At 42.7% G+C, this 12,962-nt stretch overlaps 1 protein-coding gene across 1 annotated transcript in view; it reads right to left on the bottom strand.

Annotated features, from left to right (window-relative positions):
- TMEM132D (transmembrane protein 132D) overlaps positions 1-12,962 on the bottom strand; it is a gene marked incomplete at its 5' end in the record, with an annotated part of 141,768 nt that overhangs the window by 38,183 nt on the left and 90,623 nt on the right. Inside the window, one exon of the mRNA XM_010080192.1 lies at positions 1,328-1,471. Within this exon, the coding sequence (XP_010078494.1) occupies positions 1,328-1,471 (144 nt within the window). The remainder of the gene's footprint in view (positions 1-1,327; positions 1,472-12,962) is intronic.

Raw genomic sequence — 12,962 nt, 5'->3', positions numbered from 1 at the left:
CTTTCCCTATAAAGGCAAAACCTATCCATCAGGAAGAGTCTTTTTCAGCTTCTGGGGCCCAGGGAAGCTTGCTTTGGAGCTGAACACTACCCTCAGCCGTTTGAATCCAAATTAAAATGAACTCACATAACAGGGAGAAAGCTTAGCATTCCAGTCAGCTTTAGACTAAGGCAAATTTCTCAAAGGCCAAGTCCTCAATATGGTACAGTTCACAAAAGTTAATGGGATAACAGTGATTTCCAGCAGCTGGAGGGGTGGCCTGTAGTATTTGTAATCGTTTTGTGACATGCTGGTTATGTTAAAAAAAATTCAATTTTAACTTTTATTTGTAGCCATGTCTCTCATTTCCTCTTCTCAAGCGACAGCCACAGATAAGTTTGTGAAAAGATAAATGCTGCTGTAGACAAGCCAACATTCTGTCACCATGCTGGAATACTTTCCACGAGCACCACCACTGACCACGTCTTTCCACCACCACTAATGTGTGTTAACCATTAAACAATCTGAGTAGGAATATGCACGACTTCTTACAAGCTTTTAGTAGTAATATTGGTACAAGCTGAAAGCCTTCAAGAAGAAGCAATTTTCTTGAGGGTCCAGTCTGATCCCAAGATTTGAGTAATAAGAAGGCACTTAAAGGCATCCCTGCAAACCTTCTCCTCACCACTGGCTAGGAAAGTACACACCATGAGCCAAAGCTAACAGTAGCAGCGAAGTATTGCCTGACATTTATCTTTCAAGGAAGTTTAGGCTATAGAGCTGTTGTACAAGGTAAATCCACTGGCCAAGCGTCTTATCCAGTAGCTCCTGGTCCATGATTGTTGGGCAACATGTTTCCTGTGAGACATCCTAGTAGCAATAACGACCAAATAAAACTCCAAATTTAAACCCAGTGCTGTTTGCAATACTGGGTCAGCACCAAGAAGACACCTGAACTTTGAGTCACAGAGCTCATGTTCCAATGTGGCAAACCAACTTCAGAAGAACCACCTCCTTCTCTAGAACATCAGCTGACAACCTTCCCGGCCCTGCACAGCCCATATAGCTCAAAAGTAAAAGGCAAAGAAAGGTTAAGTGAACTCTGAAAATACTTCAAAACTGGGAAGTGACACACAATTCCAAGTATTTGACACGCAGGATGGAAAACGTGTGACTTTCCATTTGTTTTATGGCTCTGTTATGAACCAAACCAACCTATACACAGCAGTGACAATAAACCTCTGTCTGTCAGCAGAACAGTTAGGAAGGTGAAAGAACTTGTTGTGTTAGAAAACACCTCTGTTTTGCAAGGCCTCTGCCTTTGTGCAGTGGAACACTATGATCCTACCTTAATGACATCTTCATCTGATGATCTGCACTCCACAGATTCCAGAAGATCAGTCACAGTCCCATCATCTTCCACGGAGACCACTTTGACAGGGACAGCCACTGTTTTCCCGGTGAGAATAGCCGTATTCAGGATCTCCGCTTCCTAAGAGACAAAAAAAGCCCATTTAGTCAATCTATTTTTCTATCGCTTCATTAGTACCACCTATATTCAGCTTTAATTTCTAAGATTATTTCTAAGATTGTTCTATATTCTAAGATGTACTGCAATTTCTAAGATTATTAACTAATTTTTTCCATTCCAAGAACTGTTCTATGTGCAGCATGAAGAAAAGACAAATTTCCTCCTTTTAACCCTGGAACTAAACTCCCAGTTGTGCTCCAGGGCTGTTAAGATATTTGTCATGCCCTAATTGCTATTTCACGAATGCTCAGCAAGTGTCAGAGCAAGCTAACACCCGAGGAATGACCCTGCACCACACAAACAAGATGTACCTTGCATCTAGCACTACTGAAATGTTCATCCTGAGGAGCTCACTAATGATCTTGCTGATCATATAAAAATAATGTCTTAGGTCTTGCTGTTTTACCCACAAAACTGTTTTCTGGGAGGTTTTCTACAAATACTTTCTACAACATTACAATTACTACGATTACTTTCTACGACACTATTGGATGAATACTGTCAACATTTAGACCAAAGAAGCACTGGATAATTGCTAGGGAACAAGTCTGGATTGAGGATAGTCAGAAGTCCACTTTGCCCCAAATCTCTTGGGGGATCTTTGACAAGAGTTCGGGCTGTCTTCTGCAATATGCATCCTGCACAGGGACAGCAGCTGCTACAAAAGCCACCTGGTCACACATGAAACCAGCTGGCACACAGGGTGTGGGAATCAGAACCCTTGTCAGGTTTTCTAGGACTTACCCTGGCTCTTGTTGGGTAATGGTGGGCAAGCACTTGTTCTGATTTTTTACCTTTTAATAGGTGCAAAACCGTCCTCTCCCAAGGAGGAAGGATGCTGAGAAGGGCCTGGGCTCTTTAAACAGAATGAGCTCTGCAGTGACCTGTGTCACTGCTACGTCATTGTGATGATTACTGCAAAATGCATTCCTTCTGTTTGACTTATCACTTGTAATTTAAAAGTGCTGAGTTCTGATTATATGGAGAGCATGAGACTAAACAGCACTCTCAGTCACCTGGGTGTCACATCGGTCCCGCACAGCAGATACACAGCACGACTCGTGCCAAGACACACGGAGAGCTCAGATCGGTGCCTGAATCCTTCTGCTCCTAATTGCAAGATCCTGCTCGTTCCTGGAAAGGTCTCTGAGCTTTTCAGAACCGTGCCCGCGAATCACGGACTATCCTGTAGAACAAGAGGCTCTTGATTTCAGCTGGCTCTCATGAAATAAAGGCTTCCAAAGCCCCCCAGGTGCTAACTCCTCATTATTTAAATAGCTCATGCTGTGAGCTCTGAGGCTGACCTGATTTTACTTGTGCAAGACAACGAAGTGGGAGACTGAAACCAAGTTACCAGAAGATTATGACTCCCCCTTCTCCTCTTGGGCTAAAGAGGAGAAGCCGATATTTCTCTCATCTAAAGGATATGGATCAAAAAGGCCTCTTCCTATTACTTAAAGAAACAGAGACACTTTGTTTGGACTCAAAGCAATATTTAAAGAAAGAAAGAAAAAAAACCTCCTGGGCTTTTGATAGCTGCTTTGCTAAAGTTTCCCCATCCCCATCGTGATCTTTAGGGGAGGGTGAAATAGGATTTCACAAAAAGAGGACTTAAGAAGAAAATCCTCTCCCTCCCTCAGCACAAAAGTCTTTTAGATATTCTGAAATTCTAATTCATACAAAGGTGAGAATATCTGCCTGTATTGTAAGGTCCTTCTGTCTTGAGCGCACATTTGTTCTCAGTAGAAAATATATTATTCAGGAAACTGCAATCTCAGAAAGATTTGCAATTAAGTTTCCAGGTTAATTTTTCCAGATCTGGGCTCTGCAGCAAAGCTACTGCACACAGGTTATTTGGATATTTTGCTCCCACAGGCTCCACAGAGCTGCAGATGGGGGCAGTTTGACAGAACAAGTGCTATTAACCACCCACGATAATTAGAGAATCCAGGCATTAGGTCCTGATTTTGCAAACACTTGGGCATGAACATCATTTCATTGAGACTATTTGAGGCCACACCACATGCCTAGCTACTTACACCTAGTACCAAGCTGAGAAGACATGCTGCCCCAAGCAGGGATGGCTTTCTTCCTCCAGTTGATACATTACAGTATGATCCTTGCAATTATTTTATAAAGCAAAAGGAAGATTAATAACCAAGCCTTTGAAACAGTGTGATTAATGAGGTCTGCTTACCAAAGGCAAATGTAGTTTCTCCTGGCAAGAGCTCATAACTGAGAATGATTCTTACAAGCTTCAAGAATTTATTTTGAGTTTCTGAATTACATACAGTTTGCATCCTAATATATCTGGTACCTGCTACTTTATGGGAAGAGATCTAAAACCAAGCTCCTTAGTACTCGCCTATTTCACTGCCCCACCTTGTTGGCCTTCTTCAGCCACCTTCTAAAAGCACGTGCATAGCACATCTAATCCCCAGGGAATTGCTGCATGTCCAGAGCCTCAAGCTGCCTTCAAAGCTCAGTAACATGGTGTCGGGTCCTGCCCCAGAGCTCTCTGTCTGCAGGACAGTCCCACCGATCCCGACTGTGTGAATAATCACAATGGCTTCAATGAGAGTACTTAAATGCAAGGAGATGACAGTATTCATACCCGATTCTAAGGTAAGGAAGTAAATTCATATGTTATCTCTATCCAAAATCAAAGATCCTAGATTCAAAGTTTTGTGGTTTTAGTCGGTATCCATGTTCTAGATCTATATTCAGAACCAAATTGTTTCCAGAACTGTGCACAGTCCACACCAACACAACGTGCAGCAGGTGACAGCATTGCTAATTCTTAGAAAGTCACAAAAATCTCCAAAAAACTCTTTGCCCTCTCTCTCTCCAAAAGAAACAAGGGGGGCAGGAGGCAAGAAGCAACGCCTGGAGTTTGAAGAAACAAGGGGGGCAGGAGGCAAGAAGTAATGCCTGGAGTTCGTAGAAATGTCTACAGGGATTTTCTGATTTTCTATCAGCAACTACTTGTCCTGTCCGAGGAAAACAAATCCACGTAGTACTTCTCCAGAGCAAAAGAAGGGCACAGCAAGCTGGCAATGGTCCGAAGCTGTGCTTACCTACACCAGAGTAACTGAGTGGTATATTCTGTTTGCAGAGTTTTCAGTACCTCTACATGCACGGACTTGGAGAATGATTTCTTTAGCCACCTGTTTGCATCTTGAACACAGAGGCATAATAACCATTTACACCAACCTACGCAGCAGGGGCAGAGTAAAATGCTTCTTCAGTCATTTATTCAATGGCTAGAAAGGGCTTAATGTTCCCCAGGTGAAAGCATGTAAAAATCATTTCATTTCAAGGAAACACACATGATGTCTATTTAGCTACACAGAGATTTATCGTTCAGAGTCTCAGCATGTAAAAGCTATAAATCTAAACAGTGACTAATTTAAAAGTGTTACTTTCTGCTGCTTAAGTGATAAAGGAATCTTCCAAAGAAGTATTATGTTCTTTCTCCATAACCAACATAGATTATAGGAGATTTGATGTCGGGGCATTGCAAGATGAGAGCAGTTATGCTGTTGCAAAGCAATAGCCAAACATTTTAATGGCTAAAAGTTGATTCCCTGAGCAGCTATTACAAAGATGCTGAACTTTCTCTAACTCTTACCTAGCATATCTCTATAATTCACACACACCAAACCACCCAAATAATAAAATGAAATAATAATCAGAGAAAAACATTTTTCTCTGTGTAATAAAAATGGAAGACCAGGTAATCTTTATTCTGAAATTGCTACCACATTAAAAAAATAGTGATGCTTTTAAAGAAGATTCTGGAGTGAGCACTCTTTGCCTACTGAAGAGATTCCTATTAAATAACTGAGCATATTAAGCCCTCCAGGAGAAACATATTCAGAAGATGTACACAGGAAGCATCTATTTAAGTAGAAATGCAGAAGTGAATACCTATTAGTTTTTTCAATTTTAATTGGTAGCTTCCCTGCAATTTAATTTCCCTTCGGATATCTTTTGCTTTATAATTCCTGGGGTGAAAGAAAGGACTTTAACAATATCTTTATAAATCTTAAGGATTTCTTTTTCTTCCCCTAGTTCTCTCCATATACACAATATTTCCTAACGTTTGTATTAATGCTGACTTTTAAAAGAAATAAATACAAGGCTAACTCATGCTTAGCTTTGAGGCCCCACATCCGATTTATGTAACAAAGAAAAGTTTAGTACTGTCAGCATTTGTTTCCAAGAGCACTTTAGTATGATTCAACACATCATTTTAATGCTGAACCCCTGTTAGCCCTCACCAGCCTCACAACATTACGAGCAGCAACAAGGCACCAGCTTGTTTTCCAAAAAGACCTGCAGACACATTCCCCAAAATAACTTGGACTGATCTGCAGCTCATACCCTTCAGGAGAAGTAGGACTTGTCCTACGACAACACACAAGGAAAAATTATTAAAAAGTCCCCACAACACTGTAATACGTGTTCTATAAGCACAGCAGATCTCCAGTAATATTTTTTATTATAGTAGTAGAATATATTTTTCCAGTCCAAATATCTAACTTCTAAAATCAAGCATGCTCCTTTTTTTGTTTTCACTTGGTATCTTGGCTTTTGGGTTTACTATGTACAGACTGCAAGAGGGAAGAGAAGAAAATGATCACTGAAATCTCCTGAAGTCCAAGGCACACCACCAAGCGAGAACAAATAGCTGCCTGAAAATCCATCCCGTTTGACACTCATTAATATCCTCCATTTTCCTCCTTTTTTTTCTTTTCTATTAGTCAGCCTGTAGAGCATTTATCCAGGGTCCACCTTGAATCTTTTCACTAGTTTTTTCAAAAAGGCCTGGATTTTCCTCCCCTCCAGTTAGCAGCCATCTTATTTATATCAGAGAATCCATGCTTCAGCCGTGCATAACTAATTTCAAATCTTATTTAGCATCAAGTCTCAGAATTAAGAAGCTAAGTGACAGCTGTTTAATTAACTCCTTAAGCTGATTAGAAAGCATTACAGAAATCCCCCCAAGGAAGAGTTTATAACTGTCAAGAGAGCCTAAGGCCATGTTAATGCTTCTGTTTAAATTTAGTAAGCTTCTAAACCAATAAAGTCTAAACGCTTGACATCTTCGTGGATGTGGTCAAATTCAGCTTTTTTTCCTCATGTTACCACTGCAAGGATAGGAAACAAAAACAACATAGAAGGGATTTGAAAAGTCAGAAAGCCGCAGCTGAACAATAAAGCAAATAGTTGCACGTGGGTAAAGGAGCTGCTGGGAGTTCACACCGCCTAACGCTCGATGAGACCGGCTTAGTGCTCAACGCTGGAGTAAAGCTGAGCTTGCACCTTAAATGCAGAGCCATCTCCCAGCTTCTGGTTGCAAGTACAAAGGTTTGTTCATTGGTTCTTAAAACTTAAATCCACCTTTAATGATAAGATTATGGCAGCTGAAGTACAAGTTTCAGAAGCAGCTGGTGGGGCTAGATACACGGCGGTGCAGAGGAACTGAAAATGCTCCAGAGTAAATGTCCTCGGTTGTAGCACATTATTGTCAGCTCTGAGCTTGCAAACAGCTTGAGTTCAGTCCTGAAATATCATAGTAGTTGGTCTGAAAACTTGAAATAAATAAAATAGAATTTATTTTTTTTTGCCTTGTGGTTTCCGAGCCTTTAGGATGCACTAAAGAAAATTGAAAAATTAGCTGCAGTTCTTCTGTGTCCAAAGGAATACAGGAACTGTGGCCAGAAATAACACAAAATAATTTTTAAGGCCTTTAATATGAATAGAAGATTTGCAAGTACAAGTTGAAATACTGCAAGCATGAGGAATTATGGTGAAACTTGAATGCAAATGTATGAAAAGACTGCCATGAACTTCAAAGTGAGCTGCTTGGTTTAATGTGTGCACCTTTCACTGTGCAGAGTGAAATCTGAAGTCACCGGGAAGGGGAGAGAGGAGTAGGATATAAAAGCAAATTAATCATGTTTAATTTAAGCACTTGCTTCTTAATCAGTTTCCGTTTTTCCATGGTACTGGCAAGAGAGCTCCACAATCAGATGTGCTTAACATCAGATGCAGGGTTAAAAGGGAGCATACACAGAAACCCAAGAGCACGTTTCTCTGGATATATCTATCTGCTGACTCTCAGTCTTCCACACAGCTGCTGGAGAGGGAAGAATGGATTTTTTTTTTTTTTTAAATAGCAAAATGTGATTGCAAAACCATTGGTAAGAAAGAAATGGGTGACAGAATCAATGCCTGAATATATCTTTCATTCTTTCTTTTTCAGTCTGTGATTCCTTGAAAAGTTTAGACTGCCATGCCCTGGGGTGGGGGTGACTCACCTCCAGCCCCGCTCTCACTGCAGCAGAATCAATGCTCAAGTGTGCTGGTTTGGGCTGGGATAGAGTTAATTGTCTTTGTTAGGATGTCTTCTTCTTAGGATTTGTGCTGGAAACAGTGTTGACAACACAGGACATTTTAGTTACTGCTGGGATAACCACAGAGACTGTCTGACCCTCCTACTGTCACACCTGAGGCATTCAGGAAAAATACCTAATTATTTTTAAATGGGGAGTTAACTTTTTCAAAGCCTTTTAGCTATTTTATATTCTTACTAACAAACTTTCATCTCTGTGTAGATAGAATCTATCACTGCTAAATTTGAGGGTGGGAAAGAAAAGCGAAATAATGGCAGTGCTGTGTGTAGTAAACAGGGAGAGAAGGAGCAAAACAACAGGTAGGTGTTACAAAGGAAAAGCAGGATCATTAATAAGATGACCAGCAGTGAGAGGTCTCTCATTACACAGCCTGTGATCTTCAGTAAAAAGCTCGAGAAAGAAAGGAATGTATCTTAGTCACAAGCGCAATCCAGGTGCATCTGCCTGGGCGAGGTGAGGCTGCTGCTCCGGCTGAGCAGTTCAAATGTTTCATGTTTGGATGTTGTTACAACTGGGCAATCCTGGCTTGGGAACACTGCCTATTATTGCTGGATGCAATTCCGCATCTTTCGGTGACGAGAAAACCAGAAAATAAATCACCTTACTCTGAGGCTCTGAGGGAGAGAAAAATGCCTCTGCCTGTTGTGTCCCTTTTCCTTACCTTTGTCTGTCTCCTCTATCTAGTCTGGAATCACTTCAAAACAGGGATTTTTTTTCTTTTTTTTAAATTTGTGCAGCGTTCAGTCCACATTTCTCAGGTCAAGGTGCTGAACCAACTAACAACAGGTAACAGTTTTCTTGAAGGTGAAACACGGCCAGTGCTCAGCAAACGCAGGGACAAAGCAGGGGTGAAGGGACACCGGCTGTCTGCAGCGCTGTGACTGACAGCCCCGCCGCTGGGACGGAGGCACACCAGGCTTCATCGTTTTCAACAGGGACTCCACAGAGCAGAAGTGTGTCATTTAAAGCCTGTATTTTCTGCTAAGGATTTCTGTGAGCAGGCAGCACACAGGCAAACTGCCCAGGGAGGGTAATGAACTATCTACCAACAGGACAGTTTGTACCGTTACCAGTAAGCTATCCAACCCGTACTGGATCTCCTTTACACTCAGATAGTTGAGGAGTCAAATCCTCCCTTGGGAGTTCACTCTTTTCTAGCTGTAAATGCAAATTTTAATTTGTCTCAGGTTTGAAATGACAAAGTCCCTTTAATGCTTTGATGTCTAACATTTAGGAATCGTGTTAGCTTCTTTTGGCAAGTCCTCCTTTGGTGTTTGGGTGGTTTGCAGTGCTAAGTAGGCTACCACGATCCCGGGAAGCTGTCATGTACATTGTCTATTTATCAAAGTCAGAGAGCTATGAAGTCTGCAAATTTTAAGGTTGCGGTTCTTCAGAGAAATTGCTAATTAATTCACAGGCTTCAGACTGCAACTCCACGAAGCTGCGTGCGCATGCTTGATTTTGGTCTCTAGACAGACTGCTTTAGCTGATAATCAACAAGGTTTGCTCTTAGAAGCAAACAAACAAACAAACAAACTTGGGGAGGATTTATTCTTTGCTTTTCCCAAGCAGGCTGCCAGCCCTTCTACACATCATTTCAGGAGGGAAAGGCATGTCTGATTGTCAAAGGCAGACCTTCAGAAAAGCAGAGCTGGGAGATCTGGCCTAAGGTAGGCGAATGCACTGTGTCTGATGCTGCTGAATTGCTGAGACTGGGGAGACTGGTAGGGACATGTCATGCGAAATTAGCTAAACCCAATCAAAATTTCACACATGGGGTCAGTATCTCAGCTCCCGGATTGACGTGCCAGCATGAAGGCTCTTTTGATTCTCTGGCCTGCAGACAGGAAACCTAATGCAGAGGTTTGGTGCCTGCAGGGGTTTTGGAGCTCTGTATGGGGTGGACTATGGGATGTGATGTAGGGATTACCAGCAACAAAATGAAAGCTCTAGGATATCACTTCAAAGAAAAGATGCCAATGAGACTCTACCAATGCAATTTAGCAGAGTAAATATTTGGTGCGATGTGTAGCAGCGCCAGAACGACTGGGGTCAAACTGGCTGAAACAGCTTCGCTTTCACGGAGGGAAGTATTAAAAATCCCAAAACAAATTACTGGCCCTGTTTAATATAGTGTTTTTTTTTTTTTCTTCTCTTTCTTCCACAGCTTGCTGCTGCTATTCCCAGGCTGTATTCTGAACGAATCCCTCCCATCTTCCGCACTGCGCCAACCCCATGCCCTCGGTGCTCTGAAGAGAATATCGAGGGTGACGGCTGGGGACCGCTTTCCCCGTCTGCCATACAGCTCCCTGGGGCCTGACCACGGAGCAGACTAGAGCAGCCCTTGGCTTGCAGAAATATCCAGCAGACAAATTTGACAGGTTCTTTTCTGTCATTCTCTGCTTTCCAGAGCCAGACAGTGACAAAATCTACAAAGCTCCCTGCCTGCACCCTCTCCCCGGCCTCTGGCCACCACTGTCCCCAGAGCAGGTGACCCGGCAGGGACAGGGCCCTGTGCCACTAGGAACCTCCTCCTGCCCTGGTCCTCACTGTCTGCTCTGGCCACAACCATAGTTCTGCACTGTCACAGCCAGCAAATGACAAGCTGAAAGAGAGCTGGGGCTGGGAAGGGCAGGAGATGGGAGTGGGAAGGAATCCGAGAGCAGGAGGGGGACAACCACCATTTCCCCAGGGAAGGTTCGCTGCTGCCCAAAGAAAATACAGGGAAAGTACTGTCCCACTTCACTTTGTTAAAGGATAAAGGACTTAGCAAATTTCCATATAGTACGGTACACGTAGCCAACCTTGAAATGGATGCTGGGCACAGGCAATAATTGCCGCTGTTGTTTCAGCAGCGAGACCTCCCCGCACACACACGCTGCCCTCCTGCTCCATTATCTGTTCTCTCCCTCCCACATAATCACACGTGGGATGAAGCCTGTTTCTGCACCGACCGGAACTGTTGATACCATAGATTAGGAACGCATAAATGAGTCAATGATCACAGTAGCTACATCAACTTCCTTGGAAAAATATTTCTCAATACTTACTGCAGAGGCATAAATGACATGTCTTTATGTTACTGGGGAACAAGGTTTTTGTAAAAGGCTTCCAAGACAGGCCCCATCAGAGTCCTCTGAGATATGCAAAACAGATGGAACAAAAGGAGGTTCAATGTTTTGTTTTCTGAATAAGTTTAGATTTTTCTACTGTTTTACCAACAAACAAATTCCCACCTGAAAACAACTTTGGTATTATCATGTAACATGTGATGATACAGCTGCTGAGGTCTGTCTGCCAGGGCTTTATGCAGAGTTTTGTTCGTACTTTGAAGCCCAGCTGTGAAATATTCAATTATTTTCACATTCTAAACTATTGCCATGAGTTTGCCTTGGTGACTCACGTTGCCTGTGTTGGTCACACATTTACACTGACCTGTCAGGAGCCCGGCAGATGTGGGCAGAGGCAGAGATGCTGCCTTCCTAATTAGAGAACTCCACCCACGGAGGACTGCCCTCCTCCGCTGCTGCCTTGCCAAGCACCAAACACACAGCATCTACTTTGTCTTTCAAGCTTGAGGAACTCCATAACCCAGGCACACAATGCAAACGCCTCATTTTCACCTCAAAGCCCGTCATGTTTTTGCCCCATCTTACCTACCTGCTCTATTATCCCCTACAATTTTCCCAGCTTTTAATGTCTACCAGTCAGCTCTTTCACCAGCACATCAGTGCTTTTTCCCATGACACCTGCAGAGATAGCTACTTTACAACCCTCTTTAAAATTCAGCTTTGCCATGGTGACTACAGGATATTGCAAGTCTTGAACAGACATTTGTTCCTCTCCTCCCATCTCTCACACCTTCACATTAACTCTGTGAGGTCTAGCAAGACCTGTCAGCAAAACAGGTAAATCAAGGTGCACAGATGGTTTTTATAAACCTATAAAGAGAAATTCGGTTCCCTCCACGTCTACAAAGTACTTCTCAGAAAGTAATTTAGCAATACCTACAATAACAACAATCCTAACACATTTATCCACTCTGCCTTGACTTTCACATAATTTGAAAAGTTCTTGCTGTCACCCTTGCAGTTTTCCAGAGGCGAAAGCTGAGCAGCAGTGAGGTTAGAAGAGCTGCCCAAGCCTCCACACCCAGCCCTTGGCAAAGCCAGAAGCAGACCCTGGAGCTCTGCCACCCCATTTCCCCCGCTGCACATGGAAAATCCTGATAGCAACATAGATGATGTACAAAGCACAGTGGGAAGATAAGGAAAAAATGATACAGTGACACGAGAAAAAAACAGATTTACAAGAATGCAATCTGCCCCAATACAAGTTCTCACGGCAGAGCAAGAAAGCAAGGACTGAATTGGTTTTTCACATTTCTAAAGAGAAGAAAGAGGTTTGTAAGAAACAAGGGAACTCATGTTTTCCTGGTCATTCTGCAGAGGAGAAGTGACTAAGTTGCCTATGCCCAAGTTTCCTTATATATTGCCCTTGTAGTTTTTGTAGCACATTCATATTTAGGAATGTCAGCAATAAGCAGCCTGGGCTAAATTGGGAACATCCCAGAGGCCCTGAAAACCTGCCTCAAAACCAAAAATTCATTCATGAGCAGACTAACGTCAGAGCAGTGGGGAAGCCTGCAGCCAAGGGGCTCTGCTGGGTTAGTAATTAGCTCTTCGTTTGAACTTTTATCAGAAACACAAAAATAAACAAAGGGGACATTCAGAAAAAAATATGATGTTCCCGCTCCCATATGGCAAATGGGGCCAAAGTCTGCTCCGAGACATGTGACCATGACCTTCGTGAGGACACCATGACGCCCAGGGCAGCATTTGGGCCACAATATGTCCTTAGAAAAAATCCATGACAGCAACTCAAAAAGGACACTGGTCCTGCCTGTGGTGGCTGCAGAGGTTGTACCCTCATGCCATCCTGGGTAAATTCATCCATTCGCTATGTCACACCATGTGTGGAGAAGGGCATTAACGCTGTATTTCTAGGAACAAAAGTGGGCAAGCACCATT

The sequence above is a fragment of the Pterocles gutturalis genome, unplaced genomic scaffold (genome assembly GCF_000699245.1).
Source record: "Pterocles gutturalis isolate BGI_N339 unplaced genomic scaffold, ASM69924v1 scaffold2914, whole genome shotgun sequence".
NCBI classification, from domain to species: Eukaryota; Metazoa; Chordata; class Aves; order Pterocliformes; family Pteroclidae; genus Pterocles; species Pterocles gutturalis.
This window is presented reverse-complemented; position numbering and strand designations above follow the sequence as displayed.